Raw genomic sequence first — 11,765 nt, forward strand, 5'->3', positions numbered from 1 at the left:
CCACGCTAATCCTAGGCAGAGCAGAGCTGCCTCGGTCACGAGCAGGAGAAGTGTTTCACCAATACCGAGTTCAAACACAAGATGAGACTGTGGGTCTGACTGTGAACCTCAAACTGAAAGAATTCTTTATGTGCTTAAATTAGCTTTTGATGTTTTCTAAGCATGTGTTAAGAGGTATCATCACTCCACGCTCCTGTACTGACAGCACTGTTCTACCAACCAAGAGGGGTTCATCACACATAAAAACAATTCACAAGGAATTACCCTCCTCCACCTGCCCCCGTGACCACCCAGGCACTTAGCTGAGCAGAACACTCAACGCCCGCAGGCTGGAGAATGGCGCTCGGTCACCTGCTCTTTTTGCCTGCCCAGCACCCACCCCCTCTTCTGGTATCACAGATGGTTTTTCTTTGAGTTACTGAGTGCACATGGTTTGGGTGGCTGAGGGGCTGGACATGGCACCAGGTGGCCAATCAGTCTCCGAGGCTCCTGGCCACAGTGAACACCTGAGCCAGCTCAAACCAGTCAGGATCGGTCACTTTGGCTGGGCCTATTGAGGGAGTCCCTCCTTCCCTGAAATTGCTAAGCAGGTAAATGAAAACCTGGAGAAGCTGATGGCTAGATTCGCTCCCGCATGGAGAGCTTTCCTAAGAATGACACTCACTAAGGTGAGCAGGGCTAAGAGCTAGAAGGCCACAGCGTTCTAGATCCAGCTGTGCTCGAATCCGTCCAATCCATCCCTCAAGTTTTCAGTCACACCAGACTTTTAATGTACCTAAAAAAAATTTTTGGCCTACATTAGTCTACCACTGCAGTAAAAAATGTCCTACCTAAATTGGAATTGGACCCAGGAGTGTTTCCCAGAAAGGGTTTAGTATAATCAAGTAGGTAGAACATTAAAAGATGAGACAAGATAAAGGGTTCAGTAGTGAAAAAAGTCTGAGAACCTTGAATCGGACACATTTTGAAAGACAGGACTTATAGTCTTTGACTTGACGATGTGCACTTTAAACCTCCCAACAGAGTAGACACAGTAAATAATCCTTCCCAACACCTTTAGATTCCTTGGGATCAGTTTTGCTAAAGAATATATCTTGGAAAATGCTTAGTTTGAGTTTCTCAAAGCCTAGGCTTGTAGGAAGCAGCAGAAAATGCTTTAAGGGGATGATGACCGAACAAACAAAAACCTTTTGGGACCATCTGGACTCAGGTTTACCCCCAAACGGAAGTGCCTTCTGCACAAATACTAAGTTTGATGATCTATAGGAAAAACTTGAGTCATTCTCCAATGTTTCAATCATGGTGATTAAACTCTGTGGCTAAAACAAGTCAGCCTCAACTGGAAAGACAAACTCTGCAAATTTTCTCAGGATAACCATTTTCGCCAGGTCTGCAATTTTGCAATTTTATTTTGCAATTTTAATACCTTAGGTGAAATGGCACGTCGCACACAGAAGAGGGCTGGACGATGGCAAATGTGATTTTGCAATTATTTTAATAACCAGGTTTACATTAACAGTCACTTGATGAATTCTTTTTTTTTTTTTTTTTTTTAAATCTCAGCTAAACTCAAAACACAGTTTTCTTCACGGTTCAAACCAAGCAGCCCTTCACATTCCAGAGCCGCCTCACAGCTACCACAGGTCACAGGGAGGTTTACGGTCTGTCCACATTCACCAGACACGGAACTGAACACCCACACACCATTTTCCAAAGAGGGAACTTACAATGAATGCTGGCTGCCCGGGACAGCCCGTGGGTAACATCTGGGACTCAAGCCGGAGTTTTCCAGGGGGGAAGGCCTGGAAACTTTGTGGCAAGAACGAAAGTTGGGACTCATCCACCCACTTAGGAAGGGCTTCTCGGGGTGAGCGGAAGTGCAGGATTAGAACGGAGGCCTTTGGAGGGGAGCATGATTCTCTGGGTGTAGGCATGAAGACAAAGGCCACACAGGATGGCTGGACTTGGAAGAAAGCCCATTTGGGGGATGACTACTACTGTGCCACTTTTAGAAAACCTGGCAGAAATTTCTCTACTGGGGTGGCTGATTTAACAATTCCATAGCTACCTTCTCAATTACCCACGATGGTGGCCTTCCCAGGTTGCCGTCTGGGTTTAGGTACAATGTGAGAAGGTCGGGGGTAGGCAGGGCATCCTTAGAGAGGGGCCAGGCCGAGAGGGGAGATGGCCAGAGAAAGCTTGGGTGGGAGGCGGAAGATCCAGCCTGCCCTCCCACACCTGGGTGAGATGCCAGTGAACCCCGAGGGCAACGACTCATTGGCACGGTCACTTCCTAAACCCTTCGTATTGGAATCTTCAGTGCGTCCCGTGGAACAAGACACATTTGAATATTAATTTTTAACTTGAGTACCAAGTCAAGGAAAATAGCAGGAGTTTTCTTGGCAGTCTCAGGAATTTCTATGCTTGGAAAGTTACTAATATGTGAAGAAAGGGGGTCTTTCTCAGGTCTTGTTGCCTGCCCTTGATGCAGGCATTGAGGGGTTGATCCTACAGCATGGAAAGCTTGCACAGAATATGAAGTTCTGGTTAAATGCTTCATTTAGGAATCCCCAAGTATAGCGCAGACGACCGATCTGGCCATGAAAGATTTATTTTCACGGCATAGGGAGATCACGGAGGGACAAGTTAGACTCAGGGGTCCGGGGAACAGCAGGGGGTTCCACAAGTTTATTTACGCATCTTTTCCTCCATCTGGTGGTCGTGGCTGGTACTGCAACACATCCTACGGTCCAGTCCGACCAATGAGGTATTCGGGTCGGCTAAGCCCCCTCTGCGTGCAAACTGTCACTCTGAGTTCTACAGCGGGCCCCTAAGTCCTCGAGTTACAAATTCAGAACTACACGCCCCCCTTCACTTAAATATCCCTTAAAACAAAGGCACCATGAAAAACCCTTGAAATAGCAAGATTCCTTATTATGAGAAGTAATTGTTTTCCTGGTAAGAACAAGAAATTAGCTTGCTAGGGGAAATCCTCTTCCTTGGCTATTTTCAAATTCCTCTCAGCCACGTGTTCCATTTTCTCTGGTCTTTAACTTACTAAAAACCTGCAGCCAGAGATAATGGCTTCTCCTAAGCACCTGAAAGGTGTCTGAGGTGTGCTTTTTCTTTCCTTCTAACATACTCAGGACCCAGCGTTATGGGATCTACCAGCTGGAGCCCCCAAGCACAGAAGTCTGAGCCCAGGTTGGACATATTTTTCCTTTATGTGGGCCGCCTCTGGGGTCCACAGATCCTCATGGAGCTCACAGAACTCGTTCTGAAATGGACGTTCAGCTCGGACAGACAAGACAGGTGCAAACCGTCCATGCTAACGTCGTTTATGTGGCACGGGAGGGCTGCATGCCACTTCCACTCGCCCCGGGAGGTTTCAGCACAGAAACAGAAAGTTCTCCCGAAGGACATGCCAACAGCAGGGGAAACGGATGGTTTAGGACCGAAGAGCAGAATGAGGGCCACAGACGGGGCTCCCTCCGCCCAAGACTGGCTTTCCCAAATCCCTGCTTGGCTCCTTTATAAACTGAGATTACCTGTTAGTAGAGTGTAGGGAACACCTAAGAAAATAAATTTTCAAAACAAAACATCCTATTCAATCGTGGATGTGCCTGGAGCTCAAGATATGGAGAGAATCAAACACTCACCGCCGGCAAGGGCAGCCCTTCCATGGGTCCGTCTCAGCTCCGGTCCTAACTCGGGATGCCAGAGGCACGCTACTCCCCTCCCCTTACAAAGACGGGCGCTGAGTGGCGACCTCCAACACCTGCTGGGGGCAGGTGTCGGGTAAGCACGGCTGCCCCTCCCTGCAGGGTCTGTGCTGTGCTCCCAGCTGTAGCCTTGTAAAAGCACCAAAGGGGCAGGTAGGGCGAGAGAAGAGAAGTGCCCTTTGCTCTCCTCTCTCTTCCTGCCCAGCCCAGGAAAGGGAAGAATCTGGAAGCAACGCTGAGAAAGAGGCCCAACCAAATGCCAGCACGATCAAGCAGGTGGAAGTTATGGTTGGGTTTTGATGTTTTAATAAAATGTTCAAAGGAGTAAAAGGTAGGAGGGGACATGACAACGTCTGGAACCTGAAGACCGCCTGCCTGCTCCAGACCCCAAGGGACTGTGTGGAGGTGACAGCTGCCCCAAGTGGCCGTCTTCCATGGAAATAAACATGCGTCATCAATACAATACACGAGACCCCCTTATGCTCACCCACCCGCCCCCCTCCCTCCACACGCCCCACCCCAGCCCCTCTGAGCTCTCTGCTTTGCTCCGAACTCCCACCACCCGTGCACCCCAAATAACTGCGTCCCTTTTGTTCATGTTCCTGACATCCCAGCTTTGTCCCCGTGTCGTAAGATGTAGCACTACACACGCTCTCAACACTACAGAGCAGGCTCTGCGCCTTCAGGGCCTGTCTGACTGCATGCATGTAGATGGGGGAGGGCGTCAAACCAATCAGGGCTATAGGCATAAACAGAAAACAAAGCGATATTCGTAAAGCTAGGCAAGCGAGCGTAACATCAGAGAAACATAAGGCTTCAGGCTTATCGACTCTTTAGGTCGCCACTGGATCCTCCTTCCTTCTGACATGTTGGGGTACCGTTTTGGCTTCAGACATCTCTTCTCGCCCCCCTCTGGGAAGGGGTTTCTTAGCTCAGGGATGTGATGTTGGAGCGGCCCCCGGGGGGCGCCACGATGCGCTTGCTGGCCGAGCGGACCCCCTCATCCACCTGGGTACCTGCAAGTCGGCAAGAAATTTCCAGGAAGAAAAAAGGGGAGCGAGGAGAAAAAGGGAGAACCTGGGTTAGCTTGAAGGGGGTCAGACATGAAGGGCCTTCCTGGCCTCATCTCCCAAGAAACCTCCATTCTGGTCTGCCAGGCATTCCCAACTTTTCTTACCCACCCTCCTGAAAACCACCCCCGACAGGAAAAGCCGGGTTCCTACCTACACTCCACCAGATCCTCAGCATCATAACAGGGACATTAAAAGGAACAACGGGTGTGACATGAAAAATCGCTGCTTACATGCACTGTGACAATGTTTTACATGCTTCTCAGATTGTCTCACTCAGTCCTCACCACCAGCCTTTGGGAGACGCCCCACTCTACAGCTCAGCGGATGGGCTGTGAGGGGTGGGGTGACCTGCCCCGGGTCTCACGACTCCCAGGTGGTGATGGTCGGGCCCCTGCAGCATCAGCACACAAGGAATCACAGGTGTGCGCTCACTCGTGTCCCTTCAGAAAGGAGCTGCTTCGAGATCACAGCAGCCAGTGAGCAATGGGAAAACAATGCCACAAACTCTGTGTGACTAGCCCAATGTGACCTCTGGCATCGTCACCCCCAGCCTTCAGCCCTCTCCTGTGGTCCTCCCCGTCTTTGTCCCTCCGACCCCTTTTCCCCCCGTTTCCTGTCCCTCACTCCCTTTCTATCCCCAATCACTGCAGTTTTCTCTTTATGTGTCTCTGCGCCCTTGTTATCCGCTTCTCTCACGTTTAAACTGTTCATTATAGAGATGCAAATCTATGCTTTTTCCCCCATCTTAAGACGACCTGCAATGGAGTAACTGAAGACTTGTTTTCCATTAATATCTATTAACGAACAGATCGCTAATACGGCTGACCTATGGCAAATGCTCGAGCAACAGTAGCTACTGTTAGCATTAGTATTATGACCAGGAACGGGAGAATATAATAAAAATCTGAGGTTAGAAGAAGCTCTTGCAACTGAGCACCAGCATCATCTGAGCTGCCTTTCCACCTGGGCAAACAATAGGTAAACACAACCCAGCCCACCGCCCTCGCCATCTAACGTGTAATCATCGCTAACAGCCCCTAATGGGAAGCGCCTGCCCCACCCCACCAGGTGAGATCTCTCCGAACAGGTCATTTAAACCTCCTCCTTAACCTGGCAGAGCCTTATCTTGCTTTCTCAGCAGCAAACCTTCCTGCTGGCCAGTAACCAGCTCCCAGGACCACCTGCTGGCCCTGGAACAACGTCAGGCCGGCTTGCCCGACTCGCCCGACTCACCCGACAGGCTGAATCCTGACTGATGGAGGTTCCTCACGGGGGGGTTCGGCCGCGTCGGGGAGCCCCGGGTGGAGCCTGCGGGGGTGCCCCCTTTGGGCGTAGTGGTCAGGTCAAACACTGGCCCATCATACATGCCCCTCGGGACCGCGTGCAGGTCCGCCATCTGCAGCAGAGAAAGCACGTGGCCATTCATTCCTCCAACAAGTAAGGGTTCTGTTCCAAGTGGCACAACTACATTGATGGACCAAGTGTGTATAGGGGGAGGCCCTAGGGCGCCTGCGTGGGGCCGGGGCTGAGGGGGGAGGAGGTGGGGCGTGCAGGGGAGTGGTGTGCACGGCAGCGTTCCCAGCAGAAGGGTGGGGAAGGGAGAACCGCCTGGGGGGCCGGAGCTGAGGGGCGCAAGGGCAGCAGCTGCTGAGACCCTCAGTGCCGGCGGGGTGACACCCTCTGTGCAGGCACAGAGGCAAAGCTCATCCAAGCTGCAGACGCGAATGATGCGAGTGGGCTCACGATCCCATCTGCACCTCCCCAAACCCTCGGCCAGTAACGGTACATCATCAGCATTTCGTGGGGTCCAGAATCAAAGTCAGATACAGGGAAATGAAGAGCTGACAGAGGCGAATTTTGAGATCCCTTCTCTATTAGGACAAAACCAGAGGGGGGCCTTTGACTCCATAATACCTAGCTTTAAAACGATCACCAATAAAGAGATAAAAATGGGGGAAAGGGATTTAAAACAGTATCTTAAAATAAGGGAAGACTACAGGGATAATCAGACTAAACGACAGATGACTTTTTGGAAACACACAGACGCTGGGGGAGGTGTGGGAGGCTCGGTCTGTGCAGGTGCCGGGGCGGAACCGTACTGGCTGGTGGACTTCAGGGAGGTGGATGTCAGCCCAGGAGAAAGCAGCTCCTTCCCACAGCAGGGTGGGCAGCTGCCTCCCTTCCAAGGCGGGGAGGCTCCCTGTGCCAACATCCAGGGGCTGGATGTCCAGTTCCCGGGAAGCCTGGGGGTTGGGGAGGAGGAGGGGGCACTTGGATAGTGGGCTTCTGTGGGCCTCCTCTGGCCGACACAGCAGTACCGACGCCTGTCCCCAGCTCCCACCTGGCCCAGGGGCAGCCCGCCTCCACTGCCTGGTGGGCAGGCTGGGCTGGGGGAGGAGGGAGGGAGTGTAAGGCTCAGACCACCTGCAAGGAGCGGCCCAGCAGAGGCTCTGCTGAGGCCCCTGTTCTGACTGTGTCGCTGCCCGACTTCGCCCTCCGCCCTGCCCTGCTCCTGCCCTGCTGCTCTGATTTTTGCCACAGGGCGATCCTGAAAACAATCCCCCGCAAACCTCCTGCTGGCACATCTCCCTCGCAGAGCCTGTTTCCCAGGGAAACTGCTCCGAGCCCCCTTCGCCCTGACCTCCAGGGGCGCTGGGGGCCCCGGAGCTGCGTCCAGGCACACAGGCAGGCATGGCTGTTCGCTCTGGGCGGGCCCAGCAACTTAAGAGTGAGTGCCCCTTATTCCCCGTCTCCTCCATCCCATGCGCACGGCTGACTTTCTCTCTTCCTGCAGACGAGGTCAGACCAGGGCTCAAATCCCATGACCCCGGGGCTGGTCTAACCCTGTTCTGTGGAAACCTAACCTTCCAAGAAGGTGGACTGCAGGCTGGTGTGGGGTGGAGGAGGAGCTGAGAAGACAGAGCTCTGGGCCTTGTCCTCAGGTCACCTGGAGCTGCCGTTTATACTGTGTAGATGATACACAGACACCCACACGTCTATCTATCCATTCACCTGTACCTATTCATCCATCCATGAAATCAGGGACACAAGATCTTACTGCAACCACAGAACTCACTAGAAGAGTTACAAACACCTGCCCCTGGGGAGCGACCCTGGGCAGGATGGGACAGGGAGGGGAGGGGAGGGCGTGGGCTGCTGGTTCTTGTTATAAGCCCTAGAGGGTAATTTATTTTTTAAAATATATATATTGACATTATCTTGATTTATTAAAAATTCAAAATATCTTAAATAGGGGCACAATAAAAATGGGGAAATCATTTTTCAAAAGCTTTCTTTGGCCAGAAAACTTTTCGAAGCCTCCTTTCATAACACATACCTGTGTGACTGTCCCTTGGGAAGGGATCTTTGCTGTGAATGTCTTCGCGCGGGCCTGGCACACAGACCCACCCGATCTCATGGTTACTGTCGCTGGACCTGGATGGGACACCCGCCCCTCCCCACACCCCGACTCCACCAGCCTCTCACCTTCCCCCGAGCTTTAATGCGCTTGTAGACGTGGTCAGAGAACGGGCTGCAGGGGATGAAGCGGCCAGCCCCCTGGGTCACGTGCAGGTTGTTGTCTTCCAGCATGATCTTGCCCTGGCAGATGACCACCAGCGGGGCCCCACGCAGCTCCATCCCTTCAAAGATGTTATACTCGGCAGCCTAGAGACGAGGGGGAGGGGCAAAGCCATGGGAATGGTGCAGGAAGCGGGGAGGGGACCGTGGTGCTCCTTGCCGGGGATCCTGCCTTCCACCTTCACCAGGACTGAGTCACCAGGTAAGGCCAGGAAATGCATACAGTGCCCCTGCCAGCTCTCAGCGGGTACCGTACCGGCCCGGGCGACACATGCTAGCTATGAGCGTATTTCCTAGCAAAGAGAAGCATCTTTAGTAAAGTTCTTAGATGGAAGTAAATTTTGTCACTGGCTGTGTTCAAAGATAACTATCGGAGACACTGCGCTTGGCAGACCCATATGAGGTGGGTGGGCAAGTGGGTTACATGACCGTAGGTCCCCACTAGCTTGAAAATAATGATACGATACGATGTTTAAGCAAAGACCATTCATTCTCCACCAAAACTGGGACTTCTTCCCACCTCCTTCCTTTATTCAACAAGTATGAGCCATTGTGGCAGAGTGGCTAAGGACGTCAGTTTGGAGTCACGTTGTGGGGGTTTGAATTCCAGCTTCACCATTTACTTGCTACTAAGTTAATTTTCCTGCACCTCCAATTCCTCTTCTATAAAGTGGAGATAACCACAGCGCCTACACATAGACTGTTACGGAGATTCAGTGAACTGAAACATAGTACCTGAAACATAAGTGCTTAAAAAATATCAACTATTTTTACTAGCAAGTATTAAGCACTTTTCCATTAGGCACTGGGCTTCACAAATTATTTTTCACGTGAAACTCCCCATGAGGAAGTGGTCAGTTGCTGTTCACCGTTCTTTTCCTGTCCTTTATCCTCTGGGCACATAGTACCACTGCTTTTCCTGCCCTCCTGGGGTACGGAGCAGCCACGGGGCTGGCTTTGGCCAATGCAGAGGGGGAGGAAGTGATGTAAGAAAGCCTTCTGAACTGGTACGTCATCGCCCGGGTCCTGGTCCCCGGCTTCAGCAATCCTGGAAGTGCGGAGGCAGCGCCCCTGTCGGTTTCTACCCCAGCCAACAGTGCTGGGCGCAGCCCCTCAGCTGACCCATTTCAGAAATCAGGAGTGAGAAATGAACTGGTGAGCTTTTATGTCACCGAGAATCTGGGATGGTTTGTCACCGCAACACGTCCTCCCTAGTGCAGTTACACTGGCACACCAGGGATGCACGGCTCTCCCGACCCGCTCCCCGCCCGCCAGCTCCGGCCTCACCGACTGGTGGCTCTTGGCAGAGATGATCTTCACGGCATCCGGGTCCCATATCACCAGGTCGCTGTCAGAACCCACAGATATTCTTCCCTTGCGGGGATACAGGTTGAAGATCTTGGCAGCATTGGTGCTTGTCACAGCCACAAACTGGTTTTCATCCATTTTCCCTGTGGCCTATTGTGATACCAAAAAAAAAAAAATTCAAGGCAGGGCATGAGCTCACAGCAGGACGACTATGAAGCCCCACCCAGCGAGCCACAGAATCGGCTGGGCTGCCACGGCTGCCCAGGCAAAAGGGTTAAACACATGGCTTAAAACAGAAGTTACTTCTCCTCAAGTAGGCATCGTTTTTCCTACATTTGTACATACATTTACTTATTTACCCCTTCTACTTCCAAGAAAGATTATAGGGCAAAACAAATGTGGTTATATGTCCATTTTTTTAGATATGTGTATTTGCATAGGCACAGGGTAAATATGGAAGAACCTCACCCAAATGGTAGCAATGGTTAACCCTGGGCTGTGAAACTAGGAGTGATTTTTATTTCCTTTTGGGTGTGGGCTTTTCTGTGGTTTCTAAGTGTTCTTTACTAAGAATGTATCATGTTAGTAATTAAAATATATGTACCATTTTTTAACAATTCCAGATAAGTGCCAAGATATATAGTACATTTGTAAATATGTAAGTTTTTTTAAAAAGGCAAAATCCAAGTATGTGAAAGAGACAAAAATATTTATGCTTTTTGTCTTCTCAAAAAAAAAAAGCCTGGATAAGAAAAAGAATTTAGTTTAAAATCCACCTTTGAGCTTCCTGGAAGCCAAGAAGAAAAGGAAACTTGCTGGATTATACACTGTAGATAAATGGGGCACTGGTTCATATATATCTATTTGGCTCTGAAATGAGGGTATTCAGAGTCTTTAAATAAAAGTTTTTAATATTAAAAAAACAGGGGAAATGATCAACTTACTATAACGAGTTAATTATTCATTGTACTAAAAATCATTGAGAGAAACTCATTTGCACGGCTATTTCTTTTGTCGGCCTCTGTGATATTAAGAAGGAAAATAAAACCAGGCCACGCTGCCAGTAGACACTGATAGACAATCACTTGCGCAGCCTGAATGTTCACACGCACCAGTGCAGGGCACCGTTGATAAGCAAGATGACTTTAGTTTTAGGCATATATCTCTTGCTTATCACTTCAAAGGTTTATATCCAGCCCTTTCAAAGGAAGTGATAACACTTCCCAAACAAAAAGGACTTTAAATCACTATGATGTTAGGCACAGACCATCCATGCCACCCAATGAAGGATCTGCATGTCTGCTGCCTAGTCCCCAATAGTCTAGATAAGAAGGTCTCCTGCGAATCCCAGACCCCAGGATCCATCACACTCTGGAAGTTATACATTCCCCAAGCACCTGGGCCACCTGGTTCCAGAGACATCTCAGCAGGAAGGAGGCCCCATCCGTGAAGGAACAGCGGCAGGAGGCTCTGACCTGGCCCTGGCCGCCCTTCCTTGCCCTCGATCCTTACCACAGCCTTGTCCCAGATGACGGACATCCGCTCCTCCACCCCGTTGGTGCCCTCGGGAATGGCTGTGAAGTTGTCCTTCCCAATGGCTTTCTGGGCGGTGCTGAAGGTGCAGTGCGCACTCCCGGAGAGCTGCAGGTCCCCGCTGGCAAAGGAGAGAAGCTTTAAGTGAATGGGAGAGGTAGCTAGAGACACCCCAGGGGCCCAGAATCGAGTGCCTCATGGGAGAGGCATTTGCAGTGTCCACAGCTTGATTTAGAGTCCTGCCCCTGCCTCCGCCCAGCTGTGTGGGCTTGTGTGAGTTCTTTCCCTCTCTGGGGCTCAGTGACCGCATCTGGAACACCAGCGGGCGGGATCAGAGCATCTCTCGGGTAACAAAGCAAAGGGACCCGAGTGAGGGACGGAACCGTTCCTGCACGTCCATGGGGACAGCAGCAAGCAAGTGTCCCTGTGATTCTGGCTACATGCTGTTCGGAATTAGGCTTCTCTGGCCCTGAGTTCCCTCCTCCGCAAAATGGTGATGACAGTCCCCTCTCATAATGAGGGACAAGACCACGCCTAGAGTCTCCCCATA

General features: G+C 51.1%; 1 protein-coding gene across 2 annotated transcripts in view; it reads right to left on the reverse strand.

Annotated features, from left to right (window-relative positions):
• Positions 1–1,476: 1,476 nt before the first annotated feature.
• DPYSL3 (dihydropyrimidinase like 3) overlaps positions 1,477–11,765 on the reverse strand; it is a 98,422-nt gene continuing 88,133 nt past the window's right edge. For both annotated transcript variants that reach the window (XM_037016197.2, XM_037016198.2), the window contains exons 10-14: positions 11,195–11,336; positions 9,662–9,832; positions 8,282–8,461; positions 6,029–6,191; positions 1,477–4,738 (exon numbers count right to left, since the gene is read on the reverse strand). In XM_037016197.2, the coding sequence (XP_036872092.1) occupies positions 4,650–4,738; positions 6,029–6,191; positions 8,282–8,461; positions 9,662–9,832; positions 11,195–11,336 (745 nt within the window). In that variant the 3' untranslated portion in view covers positions 1,477–4,649. The remainder of the gene's footprint in view (positions 4,739–6,028; positions 6,192–8,281; positions 8,462–9,661; positions 9,833–11,194; positions 11,337–11,765) is intronic.

The sequence above is a fragment of the Manis javanica genome, chromosome 14 (assembly GCF_040802235.1).
Source record: "Manis javanica isolate MJ-LG chromosome 14, MJ_LKY, whole genome shotgun sequence".
Classification (NCBI taxonomy): domain Eukaryota; kingdom Metazoa; phylum Chordata; class Mammalia; order Pholidota; family Manidae; genus Manis; species Manis javanica.